This window comes from Triturus cristatus, chromosome 7 (assembly GCF_964204655.1).
Source record: "Triturus cristatus chromosome 7, aTriCri1.1, whole genome shotgun sequence".
NCBI lineage: Eukaryota > Metazoa > Chordata > Amphibia > Caudata > Salamandridae > Triturus > Triturus cristatus.
This window is the reverse complement of record NC_140590.1, coordinates 1,088,548,411-1,088,575,000: the sequence shown is the minus strand read 5'-3', so window position 1 is coordinate 1,088,575,000 and position 26,590 is coordinate 1,088,548,411. Positions and strand designations below refer to the sequence as shown.

At 44.3% G+C, this 26,590-nt stretch overlaps 1 protein-coding gene across 4 annotated transcripts in view; it reads left to right on the top strand.

Annotated features, from left to right (window-relative positions):
• LOC146811142 (uncharacterized) overlaps positions 1–26,590 on the top strand; it is a 442,239-nt gene that overhangs the window by 66,422 nt on the left and 349,227 nt on the right. For all 4 annotated transcript variants that reach the window (XM_085618206.1, XM_085618209.1, XM_085618207.1 and 1 more), the window contains one exon: positions 11,175–11,231. In XM_085618206.1, the coding sequence (XP_085474332.1) occupies positions 11,175–11,231 (57 nt within the window). The remainder of the gene's footprint in view (positions 1–11,174; positions 11,232–26,590) is intronic.

Below are 26,590 nucleotides of genomic sequence, written 5' to 3'. Positions count from 1 at the left end.
TTAATTTGTTGTGAAACATTGATTTGTCCATATGTTCCTGACTTCTAATCTCATAAAAAGATTAGTAGAGTGTGTCTAGAAATAAATACATATATATTGTATGTATATACCTGTGTGGTGTCTTTTCATTTGGTAATTCAAGAGATTATAAGGTACAACAATCTGCTTTACATTCCTCAGAGACTTAGCCTGAAAGGCTGCTCTCCACAGCTACCACTAGGATAGCTTTCTTTAAAAGGTTGTCTTAAACCTATCTACCATAAGAGTCGAATTGTACTGGTGCAAGTTGGCCACTTTAACTAGTGACCAGCATATGCCAGGCCAACTTCTCACATAGTCCTATATCCATCACATGTATTTTGAAAGATCATACTATGTTGTTCCCACTTCCAGAGTCTATTTAGAGACAGGACAACTATATTTTAGGACATGATGGATAAAGTTTTATAGAAAATAGTGGGTTTCTGAATTACCGTTCAGACCCTGATACATTGCCCTTAGGGTAAATATCCATTTTGCCTCTCTCTGACGAGGAAGAGTTCTCTATTACCTCCTCTCTCACCTGCAGCCAAATGCTCTATGGCATGAAACCAAATGCCTTTGTTCTCTGGATGAACATTCTTTATGTGTATTGCAATAGGGTACCTCATTTCTGCACCCCCTTGCTTCTTTCTGCACCCATCACCCTCTTTCTGAACCTCTTTTGCCTGTTTCTGCAACTTTCTTGCATCTTTTTACAGTTCTCTTGCCTCTTTCTGCACCCCTCTTGCCTCCTTCTACACCTCTGAGTTGTTTTGTACTGCACTTGTTTCTTTCTGCACCTGTGATGCCTCTTTCTGCACCCATCTTGCCTCTTTCTACACCCCTCTTCCCTTTTTCTGCACCTCTCTTGCCTCTGTCTGTACCCCTCTTACTTCTTTCTACACCTCTGTTGCTTTTTTCTATACTCCTCTTGCATCTGTCTGCACCCCTCTTACCTCTTTCTGGACTTCTGTTGCTTCTTTCTGCACTTCTAATGCTTCTTTTTGTTCCTCTCTTGTAAATTGCTGCACCCCTCGTGCCTCTGTGTGTACCTCTCTTGCCTCTTTCTGCTCCTCTCTTGTCTCTTTCTGCAGCCCTCTTGCCCCTTTCTGCACCTCTTTTGTTTTTTTCTGCACATCTCTTGTCTCTTTCCCCACTCCACTTGCCTCTTTCTATACCTCTGTTGGTTCTTACAGCACTGCTCTTGCTTCTGTCTGTTAATCTCTTGCACATTTCTGCGCCCCTCTTTCTGCACCTCTGTTGGACCTTTCATCACCTTTCACGCCTCTGTCTGTACCCCTATTCCCTCTTTCAGCACCTCTTTTACCTGTTTCCACAACTCCCTTGCCCCTTGCTGCACCTCTTTTGCTTTCTTCTTCCCTTCTCTTGCCTGTTTCTGCCCCCCTCTTGCCTCTTTCTGCACTTCTGTTGCTTTTTCTGCACTTCTCTTGCCTCTTTCTGCACCCCTCTTGCCTCTTTCTACACCTCTCTGTTGGTTCTTACAGCACTACTCTTGCTTCTGTCTGCTAATCTCATGCACTTTTCTGCGCCCTCTTTCTGCACCTCTGTTGGACCTTTCATCACCTTTCTCGCCTCTGTCTGCACCCCTATTCCCTCTTTCTGCACCTCTTTTGCCTGTTTCCACAACTCCCTTGCCCCTTGCTGCACCTCTTTTGCTTTCTTCTTCCCTTCTCTTGCCTGTTTCTGCACCCCTCCTGCCTCTTTCTGCACTTCTGTTGCTTCTTTCTATACTTCTCTTACTTTTTCCTGCACCTCTCTTGCTTCTTTCTGCACTCTTCTTGCTTCTTTCTACACCTCTCTTGCCTCTTTCTGCACTTCTCCTTCTCCCTTCTCCACCTCTGTGGATTCTTTCTGCACCACGCTTGCCTTTTTCTGCACCTCTCATGCCTATTTCTGCACCTTTGTTGCTTCTTTCTGCACTTCTCTTGCTTCTTTCTGCACCTCTGTTGTTTTTTCTTCACTGCTCTTGCCTCTTTCTGCACCCCTCTTCCCTCTTTCTGTACCTCTCTTGCCTCTTTCTGCACTTCTCTTGACTCTTTCTGCACCCGTTCCCTTTTTCTGCACCTCTCTTGCCTGTTTCTGCAACTCTCTTGCCTCTTTCTGCAGTTCTCTTGTCTCCTTCTGCACCTCTGTTGCTTCTTTCTACACTTCTCTTTCCTCTTTCTGTACCCCTCTTGCTTCCTTCTGCACCTCTGTTGGTCCTTTCTGCACTGCTCTTCCTTCTTTCTACACCTTTCCTGCACATTTTTGTACCCCTCTTGGCTCTTTCAGTACCACTCTTCTCTCTTTCTGCATCTCTCTTGCCTCTGTCTGCACCCCTGTTCCCTATTTCTGCACCTCTTTTGACTGTTTTGTATCTCTCTTGCTTCTTTCTGAACTTCCCTTGCCTCTTTCTGTACTCAAATGGGAAGTGCAAGCTGGCAAGTTTAAAGGTCTGCATGTTCTCTTGACTGAGGTATATGTCTACTTGCATATGTATTCTTACAAGTGTTATGCATCTGAAGACGGTAGCTTTAAAAATGGGTAACTTTTCCTATAAGTGGTCAAATGTTCTCAGTTCTGCTCTGTCATTCAGTTGCACAGGCAGATATGTCTTGTGTATATAGGTGTTATAGAGCCCCTCAAATATACTTGTGAATGCCCATGTGCCCTATATTGTGAGCAGAAAAAAATGCATACACCTTTTTTTATACAAATTTACAGAGTATGCCATTTGAAACACAGGTATTCAAGTATATTTAATTTCATTTAACATGTCACTTGGTAAAAGCATAAACACACATTCATACCTTCACAAACTTGGTCAGACTTACAACAGTGATATGCTTAGGATTGCTGTTTTATATTTGGTAGGCATAAAATTCTGAGCAATTGATTAATAGTGAAACTTCAAGAGAAAAGTGAGGTTTAAGACATCTTCGGAGAAGGATTAGTGATTAGGGTACTTTGTATGAGTCCGTTGTAAGGTACAGTCAAAGGAGGCTGCCCCTCTGTTGGTTCTTTCTGCACATCTTTTTATTATTTCTGTACCTTTGTTCCTCTTTCTAGACTTCTGTTTCCTCTTTCTGCAATTCTCTTGCTTCTTTCTGCACCATTCTTCATCTGTCAGGACTTCTGTTTCTTCTTTCTGCACTTCTCTTGCTTCTTTCTGCACCTTTCTTCCTCTTTCTGTCCATGTCCTACCTATGTAGGCAAAGTTAGAAATTAGAATTTAAAAAACCTTAGAAATTCACTGAAAAAAACAGAGGTTTCAGGGATGTTATAGTGAGGGATTAGCATTTTAAAAACCTTACAAATTCACTGAAAAAACCATAGGTTTCAGGGACGTTATAATTAGAAATTAGCATTTAAAAAACCTTTGAAATTAACTGAAAAAACATAGGTTTCAGGGACGATATAGTTAGAAATTAGCATTTAAAAAACCTTAGAAATTCACTGAAAAACCACAGGTTTCAGGGACGTTATAGTTAGTTGGACATTTACTCGTACAAAACCGGAGAAATTCGGCCGTTATAGTTAGTTGAGCTAACCATAACTCGCGCCCCAGCAATGCACTGCTGGTGATGTCACTTATTACATCACTCATGACATGGTCAGTGACATCGTAAACGTTAGTTGACATACATATTTTTTCACCTTATAAGAAAAAAATATCATTGGTTGATAATTCATCATGAAAATAAAGAAAGGACTTGTACAAAGGTGTATATCTTGAACGTTACCGTGTCGGCCATTTTAACACTTACCTACAGAATATTGCTGGTATGGCATCTGTCCCTAATCACTGGAGAGTAAACTGCTGTTCAAAATATATTTAGAGCGTTCCTGATATGGCAACTTGGAAATTCATTATTTTAGAACATATTTCAACAATTAAAGGTCATATGGACGTTAAACCCAATTACAACGTTGCGCCACTTAAACATTGGTATTAAATCAGTACACAAAATTGTGCCCTGTATGGGCCTCTTTCACCAATAGTTGACACTCACATCAATCAAATAAGATTATGTTTACCGTCCCTATTATAATAAAGAGACGATTCATCGGCCTAAGGAAATAATACATTTTACGAGAACTGAGGCACCTGTTATGCTGAGAGCGGCAAACTTCAGGCAGTACACATTATATATATATGTTCAAAGCAACTGCTCCAGTGTACAAAAGCAGACTCCAGCACACTCGAGATAGCTAACAAACATATTTATTCTCAAGCCACGATACTATATATATATACAGTCTAACATAATTAATAAAACTATGTTATGTACATGATATTCATTTTTAATGTTTTACGTTTATGACTATGGAAACATTATATATATATATATATATATATATATATATATATATATATATATATATATATATATATTCACTGAAAAAACCATAGGTTTCACACATGTTATAGTTAGCTGGACATTTTACTGATAAAAAACCAATGAAATTCCCCCGTTATAGTTACTGCAGGCAACTATAACTCACGCGACCGCAATCCTCTGCTGATGCTAATACTGTATTTAGACACTTATTTGCCCATGTCTTCTTCCATTAAATTTTAGCTTTACATATATTACAAATATTTTTTTTTCATAAAGACACATATGTCATCAGCAGAAGATTGCGGTCACAGTGAGCACGCGGTGCGCTTCGCGCACCGCGCGCCCACTTTACGCAGTTTGTGCCGTGCACGCACAGTGGTCACGCGGTGCGCTGCGCGCACCGCGTGCCCACGTTAAGCGGGGTGGACCATGTACGAACGATGCGCTTCACGCACCGTGCGCACATGGGGGACATATTTTGCGCATCTTTGTGAAATGTATTCTTTGTTAACTTCTTACATGTTTTATGCCATACACAAATGGTGCCCTTCGGGCACCATTTGCACACGGGGTGGGGAGAATGTGGATAATTTTTTTTTTTTTATAATTTTTTACCGTACGCGTACGGTAAGCGTAATCGGCGATTTTCCGAAAAATTTTTTTTATTTTTTTTTGGGCTTGGGGGTGGTTTGGGGACCCCTGTATCAATGCTGGGTGGTTAGGATCTCATGAAACTGCCTCTTTACACATTTTTGGGGTTCGTTTTTGCTGCCCAACTCAGGAAGCGAGAGAGAAAATGGCGGCCGCCGCTTCCTGGTTTCGACCGATTCGAATGTTTACTAAGATCTAAGAGCCAATCAGAATCGCGCTCGCGCACGCCACCGTACGCGTACGGTAAGCTTACGGTAAGCGCACGGTAAGCACACCGTAAGCTGCCACAGATATATATATTGATTTAAAGGCTATTTTCTAAGAATCTACTGAACAGATTTACACCAAACCTACAAAAGGCACTTCCTTGACCTGGGGACTACCTCTCTGCCAAATTTCATTAAATTCTGTTCAGCCGTTCGGGCTGTAGCCCTGTCTAAAGGTCCTATGGAAAAATGCATGGGAAAAACGCGTTTTGGGACCCCCCTTTTATCTCAGCCCCCGCTTGACGAATCCCCCCAAGACTTTCAGGGTAGGAGCGGAGCGTAGCGCCCCACCTATTTTGAAAAATTCGCGAGGATTCGTCGACCGGCGCCAAAGTTATTCAAAATAGAATGTTGCGGATTTCCTATGGAAACGTGGTCCTAACTATAACTACCTACTGGCGACCGCCAGTAGGTAATATATATATATATATATATATATATATATATATATATATATACATATATATATATATTTATATATATATATACATCACCGCTCCAGTTTCAAAGAAACTTGCTGCACTCACGGGATCATTTTAAATGACTTTATTTGCAAGGACGCGTTTCGGCGGTATGCCTTCTTCTGCTTGCTTCATAAATAAAACGTCACTGGCATGATTCTGCTTTTAAATTCATACCTGGGTCCTCATTGGTCCCTGCACAGTAACAGGAGAGGGGATTGGATGATCATGGGCCAATGGCAGTGCCCCGTTTCAGATTTTTCATATTGTCCGTGTACTTCGGTATTAATGAATGTTATGTTCTTGGGCAACATGCCGATGTTATTTTCATATTGCGCCCCCAGATGGGCACCTCCGAAGCACACGAATCTCCACACTCTTTTCCCTGTGCTGGCCATTCACGCTGTGGTGACGGTCATCTTGCGTGATCCCTCGTCCAACCGTTGGGGTTCTCAGCATGACACGTAGGAGTCGGTAGATAGCCGTAACTCCAACAGTCTGTATGACTGTCGACTATGTCGCCGTTTCCTGCCAGGATTCCCTTCAGGCGGTGCAAGACGCCATGTATACAATACTTCGCTCAGTGGTCCACCTTAAGGCGCAGCTGCACTCTTCACGACGCGTTGCAAGCACGCACGGAGGTGGGTCCGTGCCAAATATCACCGCTCCAGTTTCAAAGAAACTTGCTGCACTCACGGGATCATTTCAAATGACTTTATTTGCAAGGACGCGTTTCGGCGGTATGCATTCTTCTGCTTGCTTCATAAATAAAACGTCACTGGCATGATTCTGCTTTTAAATTCATACCTGGGTCCGCATTGGTCCCTGCACAGTAACAGGAGAGGGGATTGGATGATCATGGGCCAATGGCAGTGCCCCGTGTCAGATTTTTCATATTGTCCGTGTACTTCGGTATTAATGAATGTTATGTTCTTGGGCAACATGCCGATGTTATTTTCATATTGCGCCCCCAGATGGGCACCTCCGAAGCACACGAATCTCCACACTCTTTTCCCTGTGCTGGCCATTCACGCTGTGGTGACGGTCATCTTGCGTGATCCCTCGTCCGACCGTTGGGGTTCTCAGCATGACACGTAGGAGTCGGTAGATAGCCGTAACTCCAACAGTCTGTATGACTGTCGACTATGTCGCCGTTTCCTGCCAGGATTCCCTTCAGTCGGTGCAAGACGCCATGTATACAATACTTCGCTCCGTGGTCCACCTTAAGGCGCAGCTGCACTCTTCACGACGGGTTGCAAGCACGCACGGAGGTGGGTCCGTGCCAAATATCACCGCTCCAGTTTCAAAGAAACTTGCTGCACTCACGGGATCATTTCAAATGACTTTATTTGCAAGGACGCGTTTCGGCGGTATGCCTTCTTCTGCTTGCTTCATAAATAAAACGTCACTGGCATGATTCTGCTTTTAAATTCATACCTGGGTCCTCATTGGTCCCTGCACAGTAACAGGAGAGGGGATTGGATGATCATGGGCCAATGGCAGTGCCCCGTTTCAGATTTTTCATATTGTCCGTGTACTTCGGTATTAATGAATGTTATGTTCTTGGGCAACATGCCGATGTTATTTTCATATTGCGCCCCCAGATGGGCACCTCCGAAGCACACGAATCTCCACACTCTTTTCCCTGTGCTGGCCATTCACGCTGTGGTGACGGTCATCTTGCGTGATCCCTCGTCCGACCGTTGGGGTTCTCAGCATGACACGTAGGAGTCGGTAGATAGCCGTAACTCCAACAGTCTGTATGACTGTCGACTATGTCGCCGTTTCCTGCCAGGATTCCCTTCAGGCGGTGCAAGACGCCATGTATACAATACTTCGCTCCGTGGTCCACCTTAAGGCGCAGCTGCACTCTTCACGACGGGTTGCAAGCACGCACGGAGGTGGGTCCGTGCCAAATATATATATATATATATGTGTGTGTGTGTGTGTGTGTGTGTGTGTGTGTGTGTGTGAGTGCGCCTATACATACATGTTGCAAATATATATGTATGTATATGCAAAAAAGAAGCAGAGAAATATGGGTATTTCCCAAGTTTAGGTGGAGGGCAGCTCCTATATAGAGCACCACAGACACTCTAAAGTTGCTCACTTAAAATGTCTGTTTGTCTAGAAAAGTTTTTAACCATAGGATTAGGACAGTGGCATCCACTCCAAGCTAGAAAGGGACAAAGTGTTTCACCATTTATGCAGCAAAGTTTTTAAGTATATGATTAGAAAGTATCATCCATGCCAAACTGTAAAATGACAAAAGCCTTTTACCACCCCAGGCATGGTGCAGAAGCTTTGGATTGATAAAATAGCATACAAGCTAACCTGGTATGAATAAAAGCAATCCCTGACACATGTTCCACTGTCATTACAGCCCTTTGGAGAGATTTAGCTTTGTCCAGACACAATTTAAAATCAATGAAATAATTTACAATTCATAATGAATTGTTAATTATTTATTAATTTATTAGCAACCCACCCTAGACCACTACAAACCTAGCAGCCCGCAACTAAACTATAAGTAAAACAATAAAGTATTGACTATTTTCCATATTGAAAATTCAATAAATAATTAATTTACAAATAAAAATGCATATCTAGGTAAATTATTACTTGGTGAACTTCCCACCATTTACCACTACAAACCTAGCAGCCCACAACTAAAATAGAAGTGAAATTAGTCAGTATTCCATAATTTACATTAAAAAAATTCAATTAAATGAATGATTTATGAGTAATACATTGTTAATTCATTATTACTTAATTAACTTGCCACCCTCGACCCCTACAAACCTAGCATCACACAACTAAAATGTAAGTGAAATAAATCAATATTCCATATCTCACATAATTAAAACTCATTTAAATAACTAATTATCTATTAATAATATCCATTCTTAATTATTACTGAATTACCTTCCCAACCTATACCTCCTACAAACCCCAACACACGCTTCAACACTATAAAATACTATTAATAATGAAATACAAAATTCCAAATAACTCAAAAATACAAGCTATGTTTTAGAAAATTGTGTAACATTTAAATGAACAATAGTAACATATATTAAATATATCTACTAAAATACATTAAAATATTTAAAAACATATTTTTTATCAACTATATAGTTGAAAACCTTATTAACCCCTTCGATGCGCATGATGGAGCGGTTCCGTCATGCGCATCGGTTGCGCTGTGCGGATGACGGAACCGCTCCGTCAAGGCCCTGCCCGCGCACGAACGCTTCAGCACAGCGCGGTATTCCACGCCGCGCTGATGGGGTTAAAAGAATGATATTCTTTATAATGATATTACCTCAAAACCCAATATTCTTGTCAGGAACATTAATGTATCATAATAATTTTGCTTCACAATATATAGTTTCTGATATTTATGTCTCCCAATACTTTAAACTCAATTTTTTGTCTAAACATACAAAGATACACTACAATTACATCAATTGAAGACTGAGGTGCTGAAACGGGCCGAAATAGAGATCCCACACGTTTATCAGAATGAGAGGAACGTTTATTGAAATTCAAAAACAAGGATGACATCAGCCATCCCCAGCTCCTCGAAGGATGGGCAATTACCTGACTAAACCACGCTAGATGGAGTACAGGACGCAGAGTACCACCTCACCACATAATAAGGTTATAGAGGGTTATGTTTCATAATAACTGTTTTGCATGAGAGAGGCAATTCTGCAAGGACTGTCAGATGCAATGTTCAGGCATGAGATGCAAAAACAGTGATATAACTCTGTCTTGCAGAATATGAATTTACCAAATCATTAAAAAAGTAACAAAATACTGTATGGAAGTGCTTGGGCTGCTAGGTAATTATGGTCTTGAATAGATATTGCAAAAAGGTAATAATTATGAAACATGCATAATTGATTGTTATCTTGATCTAAAGCCAAATGCTCATCTGACATTGTGAACTGTGAGAAGAGAACCTGTAATGTAAATAGCAGATGTAATGCAAAATAATTCAAAAAGTCAATAAAACTTTTAAATAAATGGACACATTTCAGGAAAATCTTATGGAAGATCAGTATATCCATTACCAGCTGGCATAGGTTGGGGCTGTGAGTGCCACCTTGTTTTCTTATTTAGAACAGAGCAGATATGTTCTTAATGAAGATACTGTGGTCATAGACAATTGCTCTTCCAAATCAAGTGGAAAATAAATAGGAACCCAAATGATAAGAATTAGGTGCACTTGTTTACAAAGATTCATAGATTGTCTAGCTCGCTGAAACATATCAGAGAAGTCAAGGTTTATGGGAACATTCTTGCTTTGTCGATTCAACTTTAGTGGTCATACATCAACATACCAGAGAATAGAGAGATGTATTTAAATGAGTCCCATCTGATTCCTGACTCTACAGAAATGCATGTGACAATAAGGGACAGAAGCCTCTAGATCTATGACAGCATTGTTAATAGGGGGAACAGAAATGCTCTTTCAGGATTATTTTAGGGGTAAACATCTAAAAAGTTGTTTGTAGGAATTCGCCTTCTTATTAATAAGATTTTGTTTGATTTCCCGATCATGATAAACTTTTTTTGCAGTCTGAAACATTCAGTATCTTCTCTTACATCATGAATGTTGAAAAAGATTCAGAATCATTCTGTCAGGTTCAGACTTAGATTCTCATTTAGAGGCATTACATTTTGACACAATACAGAGCAGTAACCAAAGCTGCTGAGCTGCATTGTGGAAATGGGAAAGGCAAAAACAGAATCAGATCTTTCCTGCACCATAGTGCAAAGGTGCGTGTGTTTCTTCAGGCATTTGTTTTGTACATGAAGGGGATGGCTCCAGAACAATATCATGCTTTAATACTTTTTCCTCCTATCCAGCACACAAACAAAGTTCTAAAAGAATTGAGAAAGTAAACCTTTCTTATACCTTACACCTGCCTTTAAGATTCATACATTTCTGGCTCCAATCCTGTTCTAACAGTGTAAGTAGATATGGATTTGTGTCAAAACTCATAGGTGGCTGAATGGAAATGCACATGTACCACCCATGGAAGACCCTCTTGGTGGAAAGTAGAATAATGTAGCTTTATAGTGCTAATTTGTGATACTTTATCCACATTTCAAACACAAGTTCGGATTTCATGGTGGTCTTGGGCATCAAAAACTAGGAGCAAACCTAACATGCAGGAAGCAAAATCTGTGCTCATCAGAGACACTTTTTTTTTTTTCCAGAAGCAAACAACGCTTTGGGTAGCTGTTTCTGAAATAAAAAAAGACATGTAAAGAGAGTTATCTAAATATGAAGGCCCATGTAGTATGCATTTAAAATAAAAGGTACCAATAATGTTACAAACAAAGTTTATTGAACAGAAGAACTTTTTCATATAATGTTTGGAGATTCTTACCACATTCTTTCTTCAACTCTTTTGTAGTTAGACAAGACCATCCCAGAAAAGCTCAGGGAACTTGGCTGTTCACTTCAGGAGCTGGTAAGATTTTTAAAGATACATCCAACGCTGAAAGAAGTAAGTAAATTGTTTATTCGAGTACAGTTTCCCAACCCTCTGTCACGGTCAGTCACCAACGTTCTATCTTAGCCTCCAGCCCAGGTCGAACCAAATGGGAAAGAGAGGAGGGGGAAAAAGACGGTACCAAAAGGGAGAGGAGGAGGGGAAAGGAAAAGGGAAAACCATCAAGATTAAAACAAAGATTCATTTTTATTTACTTATATTACTTACAGTCTCTAACCTGATTTGAAATGGCACCTCAGATCATAGTGATTAGAAATCTAGTGTGTAAGGGTTAATAACATTCATGGATGGCATATACACATATGTGGACATTTTATACTCTCAACAAAATAAGGGGTTGATTTGGGATTACATGGGATGCCGTTCCCCCCACCCTGGTAGTGGATTGCCCTCCATATCTGGAGGTGCCTCCACGTTGGTGAGGATCTATTTAAATACATTGTTCCTGCTAGTGTGGAGGAAGTACTTTTTGAATCCCTGACTGTTGTAGCTGCTATATTTTTGCAAATTCCCAGCATTTGTATCCACAGAAATAAACCCATTGTGAGGGTTTCTTTCTGCAAAATAACAAAGCAATGGGCCTGATGTACACAGGATTTTATCCCTATTCAATTATTGCTGATTTATCTCTCCGGGTCAACTATACTTTGCCAGGCCATAGCAATCAACCTGATTCATGCTAGTGGCAGGGCTTGTACTGTTGGATCTGAAGCAGCTCCTTGCACAGTAGATTGTGACTCTGACATTCTGCTTGAGGTGCTATGTAACCTTTGAATTCCTCTGTTTTTCCTCACTGTCTGTTCTTACGTCAAAAAACTGGTGCAGACGGGATAGTAGGTTGGAGAGAAAGGCTTCTGCCAGTCCATATAGAGTTCCCAGTGACTACCACATACAGGATTCACACAGCCACAGCTCCTACCCCTCAATCAGTTGAGTCATGGCCCTTTTAACCTAAAGCGGGACCACATTTACCAATTTGCAGATTTGACTTTCTACGCCTGGAGCTATGGAGACTTTAACTTCCATTGCTCTCCTCACATCCACCATTGAACCAACTAGTGCTTTCTATGGGTGTGTGGGGCTAAGAGAGGGGCTGCCGTGGCTCTGTAAGGCTCCTCTAGAGACTCCCAAGATGATAATCCACTCAGTCATTGCTATCCTCACATGTGCTGCACTGTTTTTGTATTACTTCTCTCAAACAGGGCTTTTCTATGTTGAATTTTATGTTGTTAGTAAACAAGATTTAATCAAAGCTGCCTTTAACCCTAGCTCTTCTTCTGACCTCAAACCTAAATCAAAATTAAATTCATCTGTGAGCTCATGGAATTAAATGATTTCTAAGAGAATTTTAAGCTCTATTGTTAGAATGTAAGCATAATTATTGATCGTCTGTAAAGTCTTGCCTGTTTGGAGGGAAGCAAAGGCATGTTGAAGCAAAAAACAAAAACATGCCCAAAGTTGATTCATTCTTATCACTCTCCATAAAAAATAAAGATGTAAGTAAAAATATGAATGTAAATGGAGGCATAAAAAGGAAATCGACTGAACCTAAGCACAGCTTTTAACCATCCTCTAACAAGATAATGGTATTTTAATTTTCATAAAGCAGTGCTGAGGTTCTTGACTATTAGTTAGAAAAGCTGTCACTTTACTAAAGACACAGAGACATGTATTATGCTCCTTAGCTTGTTAATACTTTAGTATCTGCTCTGAAAAAACATTTACTAGTTGCCATAAAACCTTGGAGAAAATATAGTAAAACCACAGCCCAATAGGGGCCTATATTAAGAATCCACATCTTTATGGCATCCTATTTTGATGATCTGAGAGAACTTTTTCCAAAGCTTGTGGAGAGGAGACAGAGGACACTATCTTCCAATTGAAAATAGAAACCATCAATTGGCGCCTGAAATGGAAGCCTCATGTAGGGTAATAATCAACTTATTAGAATAAGATAACAAATGAGTCTTGCACAAAAGAAACAAAGAACTTGAAAAATTCATAAAATCTTAAATAATATATTATTGTATATACATAGAAAGAATAAATAAAGTTTTCCTAACTATAACTAAGGTGTGTGTGCTAGTATGTGTGTGTGTGTGTGCGTATGTATATATGTATGCATTTATGTATATATTTAAACTGTCAAGCAGCAGGCGAGGAAGATGGCCACACGAACGTATGTGATGAAAATCCAAGGGAGTGACTGTAGAGGCAGTAAAATATGATTAGCAATAGGAAAAGGGCAATTTTTTATAAACCAATTTTGGGAGAAGGATACATTTAATAAAAACAATGCATTGTGGGACATTGATGCATTTCCTGTTTGCTGCACTCATTTTCTAAATTGGACATACAACCCTTTGATTTGTCACTGCCCACACAATAGGAAACACATTGGTGTATTTAAAAGTTTGTAAGCTGTGCTGAATTTAGAATGATTTATACGCACGGAAGAAGGCTAACGCCGAAATGCACTTGCCGAAATAAATCAGACCAACACTTCCGAGAGTGCTCCAATTTTTGTAGTTGATGTGGAACAGAGGCAGACTCACCCACGTCTATGAAGGCACCACACTGTGTGTTTAACTGCCTGGGTGAAGCAAGACAATTGTTTTATGTTGGCGTGTTTAAACCTCTGCCACTCGAGCTCGTCGACCAAGGAGGACATGGACTCTACATGTCCATGGTGTCCTGCCATAAGGAGGACACCTGAGTGAATACAGTCCAGCAGCAGGAGAGGAAGATGGGCACAGCAAACACATGTGATGGAAATCCAAGGGAGTGACTGTAGAGGCAGTAAAATATGACTAGCAATAGGAAAAGGGCAATTTAAAAAAAAACGATTTTAGGATAAGGGTACATTTGATAAACACAATACATTGTGGGACATTGATGCCTTTCCTGTTTGCGGCACCCATTTTCTATCTTGAACATACCGCCCTTTGATTTGTCACAGACTGTAGGAAGGTGGAATCTCACTGCATGGTTGCCGCCATTTTTTTCCTGGTGTTTTGATGGTTTTTAACTAGTCTGGCTGGGATCCTGCTAACCAGGACCCCAGACTCTCTGCTTACTCCCTTAAATGACATGGTGTACATATTAGATGCACTGGTGATTGGCTACTGTGGTACATTATGAGCCCCTAGTATATGGTACCTTAGTTACCAAGGGCATAGGTACTTCACAGGCCTACCAGGGGTTGAAGTATGTATTATGCCACCCCTGGGAAGCAGACTAAATCTGACACCACTGTGGCTGTTTGTGGATGCGGTTAAACCATATACTCTTAAGTGCATTATAACCTCGCGGTAAATGCTAACACTGGGATGGCTGCATCAAAACATGTCGTGTTTGGTGTCAAACGCTTTGAAATCATACCCCCACACTAACTGGTGTGGGAGTATGATCCCACCCTTCTAGAGGGTAAGACATGTACCTACTGTGGAAACACCATAGAATCTTGAAAGAGCCCTGGCATCACAAAATGGATATGCATATGCCAGCTCAAACTGGTTCTGGGGCTACCTGCCCCTGCTCTAGCACGAAACTGGACAAAGGGAAGTGGGTGTAAACACCCACTCCCCTGACCCTCCCATAGGAGGGGTCATAGAGCTAGTCCCTCCCTTCCTTGTAGTATAAGTTAGGGAACCCTTGCCATTGCAAGTTCGATATCCCTGGACGACGCTCTGAAGAAGAATCCTGGACCTTCGACATTCCACTACCTTTGGAAGACTGGAAAATCTCCCTTGGAGTCAAGGAGTGACTCCCCTGCTTGGCACGCACCAAAACTTAGAATCAACGGTCGTAAGCTTTCCCGCTCCCGCTGGAGTCCGAAGTCCCTGCAGCAAGTGGACCCCATGAGTGATGAGGAACAGCAATACCCGGGTCAAGTGCAACCCCTTCACAATGTTCTACGGACTTTTGCATTAGACCACGTGTGGTCCAAGCCTCCAGCAGGACTTCCTCTGAAAATCAGAGGCCTACCTCGTCCAGAGTGACCGTGGGCTCCTGTGAAATGAATCCTCCCAAGGCGTCTTTGCAATCTATTGCCAGTTGGTTTGTGGGTCCCCTGAAGACTTTTTCATCAAACCAAAGGGCTCTCCTGGTTGCTCCAGGCCATCCCTGATGTACCCTTGTTGGGTGAGTCCCTCAGGCCTTGCTGGTCTGCACCGCTGAGTTTCTTCAGATTCCACGAGACTTGCTGTTGCCAAGGCTTGTTGGCTCCAATCCGGTTGCCGACACTTCAGTAAGCTGCAGACGTTGTGAGACACTCTGAATCCAGCTCCTTGTTTTCATTGACACCTCCTGGACCTCGTGGCTGAAGAGTCAAGACACCTGTGATCACCTGAAATCCCCCGACGACTGTGGGCATCCATCTTCCTGGGCCCGGATCACTGGCAAGTGACTATGAACACTGTCTCCTCTGTTTTCAGGTCTTCTTTCTTCAGAATCCAGCCTTGGATTCCACCGGACACTTCTCCTGTCTTCACAAGCAGCAAGTCTTCTTTGGCTCCCATTGAAAATGACGCTGCGAGCCGACACCAAAAGACACCTATGCACCCGGCTTCCCTGGGTGAGGTAAATCATGCACTCCGGTGCTCCTGTGTGTGTTGGCCCTCTAACTACTTACCTTGTAAGTGACTTGCTTGTAGACTCTCCCGAAGTACCCTAGAACTTTAAAATTCCAACCGCGACTTGCTCCATTGAAAATCTATTGGATCCGCGGCTGTGTTCTCATACTGCATGCGTCTCCCGTGGGTCCTTTACTTACCTGCCTTGGGTGGATTAGTGAGGCCCCAGCGCTTTTGAAGGCCCTAGGCCTTCTCCCTTCTCAAGTCGTTCTTCCTATACCTCTTTTTTAGTGTATGGTCTGGCACGCCCCTAGGGCCCCTGTCATATAAGTGCTTAATTTGTTGTGAAACATTGATTTTTGCATATGTTCCTGACTTCTAATCTCATGAAGAGATTAGGAGAGTGTGTCTAGAAATAAATACATATATATTTTATATATATACCTGTGTGGTGTCCTTTCATTTGGTAATTGAAGAGATTATAAGGTAAAACAAGCTGCTTTACGTTCCTCAGAAACTTAGCCTGAAGGCTGATCTCCACAGCTACCACTAGGATAGCTTTCTTTAAAAGGTTGTCATAAACCTATCTACCATAAGAGTCGAATTGGACTGGTGCAAGGTGGCCACTTTAACTAGTGACCAGCATATGCCAGGCCAACTTCTCACACAGACCCACCAATAGGAAACACATTGCAGTATTTAAAAGATCGTAAACTGTGCTGAATTTAAAATGATTTACACTCAATGAAGAAGGCTAACTCTGAAAAGCATTTGCCAAAATAAATCAGACCAACACTTCCGAGAGTGCTCTGATTTTTTATGTTGTTGTGGAACCGAGGCTGACTCACCACCATCTACGGAGGCACCAGATGTGTGTTCATCTGCCTGGGTGAAGTGAGACAATTGTTTTATGTTGCCGTGTTTGAACCGCTGCCATTGGAGCTCATCGACCAAGGAGGACGTGGACTATACAAGTCCAAGGTGCCCTGCCATAAGAGGGACACCTGCGGGAATACCGTCAAGCAGCAGGCGAGGAAGATGGACACACCGAACAAATGTGATGAAACCCCAAGGGAGTGACTGTAGAGGGAGTAAAATATGACTAGCAATAGGAAAAGGGCAATTTTTTATAAACCAATTTTGGGAGCAGGATACATTTGATAAAGACAATGTATTGTGGGACATTGATGTCTTTTCTGTTTGCTGCACCCATTTTCTATATTGGACATACCGCCCTTTGATTTGTCACTTTCCCACCAAGAGGAAACACATTGGAGTATTTAAAAAATCATAAGCTGTGCTGAATTTAGAATGACGTATATGCACTGAAGAAGGCTAACGCCGAAATGCATTTGCCAAAATAAATCAGACCAACACTTCTGAGAGTGGTCCAATTTTTGTAGTTGTTGTGGAACAGAGGCGGACTCACCCACTGTCTATGAAGGCACCCGTTGTGTGTTCAACTGCCTGGGTGAAGCCAGACAATTGTTTTATGTTGGCGTGTTTGAATCTCTGCCACTGGAGCCCATCAACCAAGGAGTACCTGGACTATACAAGTCCAAGGTGCCCTGCCATAAGAGGGACATCTACGTGAATACTGTCAAGCAGGAGGCGAGGAAGATGGGTGCATCGAACAAATGTGATGAAAATCCAAGGGAGTGACTGTAGAGGCAGTAAAATATGATTAGCAATAGGAAAAGGGTAATTTAAAAAGAATTTTGGGGGAGAAGGGTACATTTGATAAAAACAATCCATTGTGCTGCCATTCCTGTTTGCTGTATCCATTTTCTATATTGGACATAGCGCCCTTTGATTTGTCACTACCCCACCAATAGGAAACACATTGAAGTATTTAAAAGATTGTAAGCTGTGCTGAATTTAGAATGATTTATAGGCACTGAAGAAGGCTAAAGCCAAAATGCATTTGCCAAAATAAATCAGACCAACACTCCAGAGAGAGCTCCGATTTTTGTAGTTGACAATTGCTATATGTATATATATATATATATATATATATATATATATATATATATATATATATATATATATATATACACATACATATATAGATTCACTGAAAAAACCATAGGTTTCACACATGTTATAGTTAGTGGAAATTTTACTGATAAAAAACCAATGAAATTGCCCCGTTATAGTTAGCGCAGGCAACTATAACTCACGCGACCACAATCCTCTGCTGATGCTAATACTGTATTTAGACACTTATTTGCCCATGTCTTCTTCCATACATTTTTAGCTATACATATATTACAAATATTTTTTTTTCATAAAGACACATATGTCATCAGCAGAGGATTGCGGTCGCGTGAGTTATAGTTGCCTGCGCTAACTATAACGGGGCAATTTCATTGGTTTTTTATCAGTAAAATTTCCACTAACTATAACATGTGTGAAACCTATGGTTTTTTCAGTGAATTTGCAAGGTTTTTTAAATGCTAATTCCTAACTATAACGTGTGTGAAACCTATGGTTTTTTCAGTGAATTAGTACGGTTTTTTAAATGCTAAGTTTTTTTCCCTTATAATAAGCCCTGTACATTTGGTGGCCTACGGCCACCAAAAGCACAGGGGGTGGGGTAAGTGTGGATAGTGTTTTTTTCCATTGTAATAAGCCCAGCACATTTGGTGGCCTTCGGCCACCAAAAGCACAGGGGGTGGGGTAAGTGTGGATAGTGTTTTTTTTATTTTTATTTTTTTACCGTACGCTTACCGTAAGCGTACGGTAAGCGTACCCCGCGAAATTGCCGAAAAAAAAATAAAACCGTTTTTGCACTTGGGGGATGTTTGGGGACTCCCTCAACATGACTATGTGGGAGGGAGTTGTCAAAACAGCCCCTTTACATGTTTTTGGGCTTCCGATTTTAAAAATCTCTCTCAGTGCGAGAGACAAAATGGCGGCCGCCGCTTCCTGGTTTCGGCCGATTCGAATGTTTACTAAGATCTAAGAGCCAATCAGAATCGCGCTCGCGCACGCCACCGTACGCTTACCGTAAGCGTACGGTAAGCGTACCGTAAGCTGGCTCAGATATATATATTGATTTAAAGGCTATTTTCTCAGAATCTACTGAACAGATTTACACCAAACCTACAAAAGGCACTTCCTTGACCTAGGGACTACCTCTCTGCCAAATTTTGAGTAATTCTGTTCAGCCATTCGGGCTGTAGCTCGTTCTAAAGGTCCTATGGAAAAATGCATGGGAAAAACGCGTTTTGGGACCCCCCTTTTATCTCAGCCCCCGCTTGACGAATCCCCCCGAGACTTTCAGGGTAGGAGCGGAGCGTAGCGCCCCACCTATTTTGAGAAATTCGCGAGGATTCGTCGACCGGCGCCAAAGTTATTCAAAATAGAATGTTGAGGTTTTCCTATGGAAACGTGGTCCTAACTATAACTACCTACTGGCTATCGCCAGTAGGTAATGTATATATATATGTATGTATATATATAAATAAATAAATAAATACATGGCAGAGCGGCAGGAGATTCAAAGGTGGGGATGGAAGTCTGAGGAAAGTACTCCATCATACCAGTACTCACCTTTTCCCTGAAGATTTGGACATTCAAGTTGTTTCCTCCACGCACTGCCTCTTCCATTATGGTGAACTTTGGGAACTGTAGGCAAGGCCCTGAAACTACAGTAGGCGTGCACACTAACGATCGTAGGGTGGAGCTCTCCAACCAATTGGAGAGTGGCAGGAGATTCAAAGGTGGGGATGGAGTTGTGCTAAGGAAGGCGAATGGTCGCCGAAATGCATTATGCCCAGTGTCCAATTCAAGGCTTCTGAAAGGATTCCCCCTTGTGGCCTCTTGCTTCTCTGCAATCGGAGTGGTTTGTTCTTGGATATATATATATATAGGTCATGTGATCAAGCCCGAGGGACAGCCGAAACGCGTCATGGCGGACCAACTGGTGGTGTACAAACAATAAACTAATTTGAAGCACGGATTTGGGTCCACACTCGTCTTTTTCTGGAGAAAACAGTGGAACGAGGAGATTGAATATATATATATATATATATATGTTTACAACAGGTTACCCCTACGATGGATGGCACACCCAGGATCACTCCACTTCCAGATACAGCCTCCTTCCCTCAGCCAACGCGTTTCGGGCAGGTAACGCCCTTCATCATGGGCCATATGTGAGAATGACGGCAGGGACACTAACCAGTAAAATCCCTCTTTTATTTCTCCAATTAACATGCAGATAACACCCAATGCATTCTGGGACTGGTAGTGTCAATAGTTCAACCTCATGGGCGCCGCCAAAGTCATTTTCATAATACAATCACAAGGAGCTCTGGTAATTACTGTGGGTATCTCCCGTTCTGCTCAGCTGTAGCAATCTCAACAGCGAGCTGACCCGCATAGCTCCGGCGGTGGGACTCCTTCGTGAACATGGCGACGTCGGAATCGCCGCTTCCGTGTGTCTGATCCATCCAAAAGGCACACGGACCTCCGGGGCATAGGCGGTGGTGCCTCTCCGTGACCAAGGGCGGGTCACTATTATGTTTACAACAGGTTACCCCTACGATGGATGGCACACCCAGGATCACTCCACTTCCAGATACAGCCTCCTTCCCTCAGCCAACGCGTTTCGGGCAGGTAACGCCCTTCATCATCGGCCATATGTGAGAATGACGGCAGGGACACTAACCAGTAAAATCCCTCTTTTATTTCTCCAATTAACATGCAGATAACACCCAATGCATTCTGGGACTGGTAGTGTCAATAGTTCAACCTCATGGGCGCCGCCAAAGTCATTTTCATAATACAATCACAAGGAGCTCTGGTAATTACTGTGGGTATCTCCCGTTCTGCTCAGCTGTAGCAATCTCAACAGCGAGCTGACCCGCATAGCTCCGGCGGTGGGACTCCTTCGTGAACATGGCGACGTCGGAATCGCCGCTTCCGTGTGTCTGATCCATCCAAAAGGCACACGGACCTCCGGGGCATAGGCGGTGGTGCCTCTCCGTGACCAAGGGCGGGTCACTATTATGTTTACAACAGGTTACCCCTACGATGGATGGCACACCCAGGATCACTCCACTTCCAGATACAGCCTCCTTCCCTCAGCCAACGCGTTTCGGGCAGGTAACGCCCTTCATCATGGGCCATATGTGAGAATGACGGCAGGGACACTAACCAGTAAAATCCCTCTTTTATTTCTCCAATTAACATGCAGATAACACCCAATGCATTCTGGGACTGGTAGTGTCAATAGTTCAACCTCATGGGCGCCGCCAAAGTCATTTTCATAATACAATCACAAGGAGCTCTGGTAATTACTGTGGGTATCTCCCGTTCTGCTCAGCTGTAGCAATCTCAACAGCGAGCTGACCCGCATAGCTCCGGCGGTGGGACTCCTTCGTGAACATGGCGACGTCGGAATCGCCGCTTCCGTGTGTCTGATCCATCCAAAAGGCACACGGACCTCCGGGGCATAGGCGGTGGTGCCTCTCCGTGACCAAGGGCGGGTCACTATTATGTTTACAACAGGTTACCCCTACGATGGATGGCACACCCAGGATCACTCCACTTCCAGATACAGCCTCCTTCCCTCAGCCAACGCGTTTCGGGCAGGTAACGCCCTTCATCATGGGCCATATGTGAGAATGACGGCAGGGACACTAACCAGTAAAATCCCTCTTTTATTTCTCCAATTAACATGCAGATAACACCCAATGCATTCTGGGACTGGTAGTGTCAATAGTTCAACCTCATGGGCGCCGCCAAAGTCATTTTCATAATACAATCACAAGGAGCTCTGGTAATTACTGTGGGTATCTCCCGTTCTGCTCAGCTGTAGCAATCTCAACAGCGAGCTGACCCGCATAGCTCCGGCGGTGGGACTCCTTCGTGAACATGGCGACGTCGGAATCGCCGCTTCCGTGTGTCTGATCCATCCAAAAGGCACACGGACCTCCGGGGCTGAGGCGGTGGTGCCTCTCCGTGACCAAGGGCGGGTCACTATTATGTTTACAGCAGGTTACCCCTACGATGGATGGCACACCCAGGATCACTCCACTTCCAGATACAGCCTCCTTCCCTCAGCCAACGCGTTTCGGGCAGGTAACGCCCTTCATCATGGGCCATATGTGAGAATGACGGCAGGGACACTAACCAGTAAAATCCCTCTTTTATTTCTCCAATTAACATGCAGATAACACCCAATGCATTCTGGGACTGGTAGTGTCAATAGTTCAACCTCATGGGCGCCGCCAAAGTCATTTTCATAATACAATCACAAGGAGCTCTGGTAATTACTGTGGGTATCTCCCGTTCTGCTCAGCTGTAGCAATCTCAACAGCGAGCTGACCCGCATAGCTCCGGCGGTGGGACTCCTTCGTGAACATGGCGACGTCGGAATCGCCGCTTCCGTGTGTCTGATCCATCCAAAAGGCACACGGACCTCCGGGGCATAGGCGGTGGTGCCTCTCCGTGATCAAGGGCGGGTCACTATTATGTTTACAACAGGTTACCCCTACGATGGATGGCACACCCAGGATCACTCCACTTCCAGATACAGCCTCCTTCCCTCAGCCAACGCGTTTCGGGCAGGTAACGCCCTTCATCATGGGCCATATGTGAGAATGACGGCAGGGACACTAACCAGTAAAATCCCTCTTTTATTTCTCCAATTAACATGCAGATAACACCCAATGCATTCTGGGACTGGTAGTGTCAATAGTTCAACCTCATGGGTGCCGCCAAAGTCATTTTCATAATACAATCACAAGGAGCTCTGGTAATTACTGTGGGTATCTCCCGTTCTGCTCAGCTGTAGCAATCTCAACAGCGAGCTGACCCGCATAGCTCCGGCGGTGGGACTCCTTCGTGAACATGGCGACGTCGGAATCGCCGCTTCCGTGTGTCTGATCCATCCAAAAGGCACACGGACCTCCGGGGCATAGGCGGTGGTGCCTCTCCGTGACCAAGGGTGGGTCACTATTATGTTTACAACAGGTTACCCCTACGATGGATGGCACACCCAGGATCACTCCACTTCCAGATACAGCCTCCTTCCCTCAGCCAACGCGTTTCGGGCAGGTAACGCCCTTCATCATGGGCCATATGTGAGAATGACGGCAGGGACACTAACCAGTAAAATCCCTCTTTTATTTCTCCAATTAACATGCAGATAACACCCAATGCATTCTGGGACTGGTAGTGTCAATAGTTCAACCTCATGGGCGCCGCCAAAGTCATTTTCATAATACAATCACAAGGAGCTCTGGTAATTACTGTGGGTATCTCCCGTTCTGCTCAGCTGTAGCAATCTCAACAGCGAGCTGACCCGCATAGCTCCGGCGGTGGGACTCCTTCGTGAACATGGCGACGTCGGAATCGCCGCTTCCGTGTGTCTGATCCATCCAAAAGGCACACGGACCTCCGGGGCATAGGCGGTGGTGCCTCTCCGTGACCAAGGGCGGGTCACTATTATGTTTACAACAGGTTACCCCTACGATGGATGGCACACCCAGGATCACTCCACTTCCAGATACAGCCTCCTTCCCTCAGCCAACGCGTTTCGGGCAGGTAACGCCCTTCATCATGGGCCATATGTGAGAATGACGGCAGGGACACTAACCAGTAAAATCCCTCTTTTATTTCTCCAATTAACATGCAGATAACACCCAATGCATTCTGGGACTGGTAGTGTCAATAGTTCAACCTCATGGGCGCCGCCAAAGTCATTTTCATAATACAATCACAAGGAGCTCTGGTAATTACTGTGGGTATCTCCCGTTCTGCTCAGCTGTAGCAATCTCAACAGCGAGCTGACCCGCATAGCTCCGGCGGTGGGACTCCTTCGTGAACATGGCGACGTCGGAATCGCCGCTTCCGTGTGTCTGATCCATCCAAAAGGCACACGGACCTCCGGGGCATAGGCGGTGGTGCCTCTCCGTGACCAAGGGCGGGTCACTATTATGTTTACAACAGGTTACCCCTACGATGGATGGCACACCCAGGATCACTCCACTTCCAGATACAGCCTCCTTCCCTCAGCCAACGCGTTTCGGGCAGGTAACGCCCTTCATCATGGGCCATATGTGAGAATGACGGCAGGGACACTAACCAGTAAAATCCCTCTTTTATTTCTCCAATTAACATGCAGGTAACACCCAATGCATTCTGGGACTGGTAGTGTCAATAGTTCAACCTCATGGGCGCCGCCAAAGTCATTTTCATAATACAATCACAAGGAGCTCTGGTAATTACTGTGGGTATCTCCCGTTCTGCTCAGCTGTAGCAATCTCAACAGCGAGCTGACCCGCATAGCTCCGGCGGTGGGACTCCGTGAACATGGCGACGTCGGAATCGCCGCCGGAGCTATGCGGGTCAGCTCGCTGTTGAGATTGCTACAGCTGAGCAGATCGGGAGATACCCACAGTAATTACCAGAGCTCCTTGTGATTGTATTATGAAAATGACTTTGGCGGCGCCCATGAGGTTGAACTATTGACACTACCAGTCCCAGAATGCATTGGGTGTTATCTGCATGTTAATTGTAGAAATAAAAGAGGGATTTTACTGGTTAGTGTCCCTGCCGTCATTCTCACATATGGCCCATGATGAAGGGCGTTACCTGCCCGAAACGCGTTGGCTGAGGGAAGGAGGCTGTATCTGGAAGTGGAGTGATCCTGGGTGTGCCATCCATCGTAGGGGTAACCTGTTGTAAACATAATAGTGACCCGCCCTTGGTCACGGAGAGGCACCACCGCCTATGCCCCGGAGGTCCGTGTGCCTTTTGGATGGATCAGACACACGGAAGCGGCGATTCCGACGTCGCCATGTTCACGAAGGAGTCCCACCGCCGGAGCTATGCGGGTCAGCTCGCTGTTGAGATTGCTACAGCTGAGCAGAACGGGAGATACCCACAGTAATTACCGGAGCTCCTTGTGATTGTATTATGAAAATGACTTTGGCGGCGCCCATGAGGTTGAACTATTGACACTACCAGTCCAAGAATGCATTGGGTGTTATCTGCATGTTAATTGGAGAAATAAAAGAGGGATTTTACTGGTTAGTGTCCCTGCCGTCATTCTCACATATGGCCCATGATGAAGGGCGTTACCTGCCCGAAACGCGTTGGCTGAGGGAAGGAGGCTGTATCTGGAAGTGGAGTGATCCTGGGTGTGCCATCCATCGTAGGGGTAACCTGTTGTAAACATAATAGTGACCCGCCCTTGGTCACGGAGAGGCACCACCGCCTATGCCCCGGAGGTCCGTGTGCCTTTTGGATGGATCAGACACACGGAAGCGGCGATTCCGACGTCGCCATGTTCACGAAGGAGTCCCACCGCCGGAGCTATGCGGGTCAGCTCGCTGTTGTGATTGCTACAGCTGAGCAGAACGGGAAATACCCACAGTAATTACCAGAGCTCCTTGTGATTGTATTATGAAAATGACTTTGGCGGCGCCCATGAGGTTGAACTATTGACACTACCAGTCCCAGAATGCATTGGGTGTTATCTGCATGTTAATTGGAGAAATAAAAGAGGGATTTTACTGGTTAGTGTCCCTGCCGTCATTCTCACATATGGCCCATGATGAAGGGCGTTACCTGCCCGAAACGCGTTGGCTGAGGGAAGGAGGCTGTATCTGGAAGTGGAGTGATCCTGGGTGTGCCATCCATCGTAGGGGTAACCTGTTGTAAACATAATAGTGACCCGCCCTTGGTCACGGAGAGGCACCACCGCCTATGCCCCGGAGGTCCGTGTGCCTTTTGGATGGATCAGACACACGGAAGCGGCGATTCCGACGTCGCCATGTTCACGAAGGAGTCCCACCGCCGGAGCTATGCGGGTCAGCTCGCTGTTGAGATTGCTACAGCTGAGCAGAACGGGAGATACCCACAGTAATTACCGGAGCTCCTTGTGATTGTATTATGAAAATGACTTTGGCGGCGCCCATGAGGTTGAACTATTGACACTACCAGTCCAAGAATGCATTGGGTGTTATCTGCATGTTAATTGGAGAAATAAAAGAGGGATTTTACTGGTTAGTGTCCCTGCCGTCATTCTCACATATGGCCCATGATGAAGGGCGTTACCTGCCCGAAACGCGTTGGCTGAGGGAAGGAGGCTGTATCTGGAAGTGGAGTGATCCTGGGTGTGCCATCCATCGTAGGGGTAACCTGTTGTAAACATAATAGTGACCCGCCCTTGGTCACGGAGAGGCACCACCGCCTATGCCCCAGAGGTCCGTGTGCCTTTTGGATGGATCAGACACACGGAAGCGGCGATTCCGACGTCGCCATGTTCACGAAGGAGTCCCACCGCCGGAGCTATGCGGGTCAGCTCGCTGTTGTGATTGCTACAGCTGAGCAGAACGGGAAATACCCACAGTAATTACCAGAGCTCCTTGTGATTGTATTATGAAAATGACTTTGGCGGCGCCCATGAGGTTGAACTATTGACACTACCAGTCCCAGAATGCATTGGGTGTTATCTGCATGTTAATTGGAGAAATAAAAGAGGGATTTTACTGGTTAGTGTCCCTGCCGTCATTCTCACATATGGCCCATGATGAAGGGCGTTACCTGCCCGAAACGCGTTGGCTGAGGGAAGGAGGCTGTATCTGGAAGTGGAGTGATCCTGGGTGTGCCATCCATCGTAGGGGTTGTTAGAAAGGATAGACGGACCGGGAGGGTCGGCCGGGGTCAGGAGGAGAGGTCTCCGGGGAGAGCCGTCTCCAGCGATCGTACAGACAAGTAACTTCC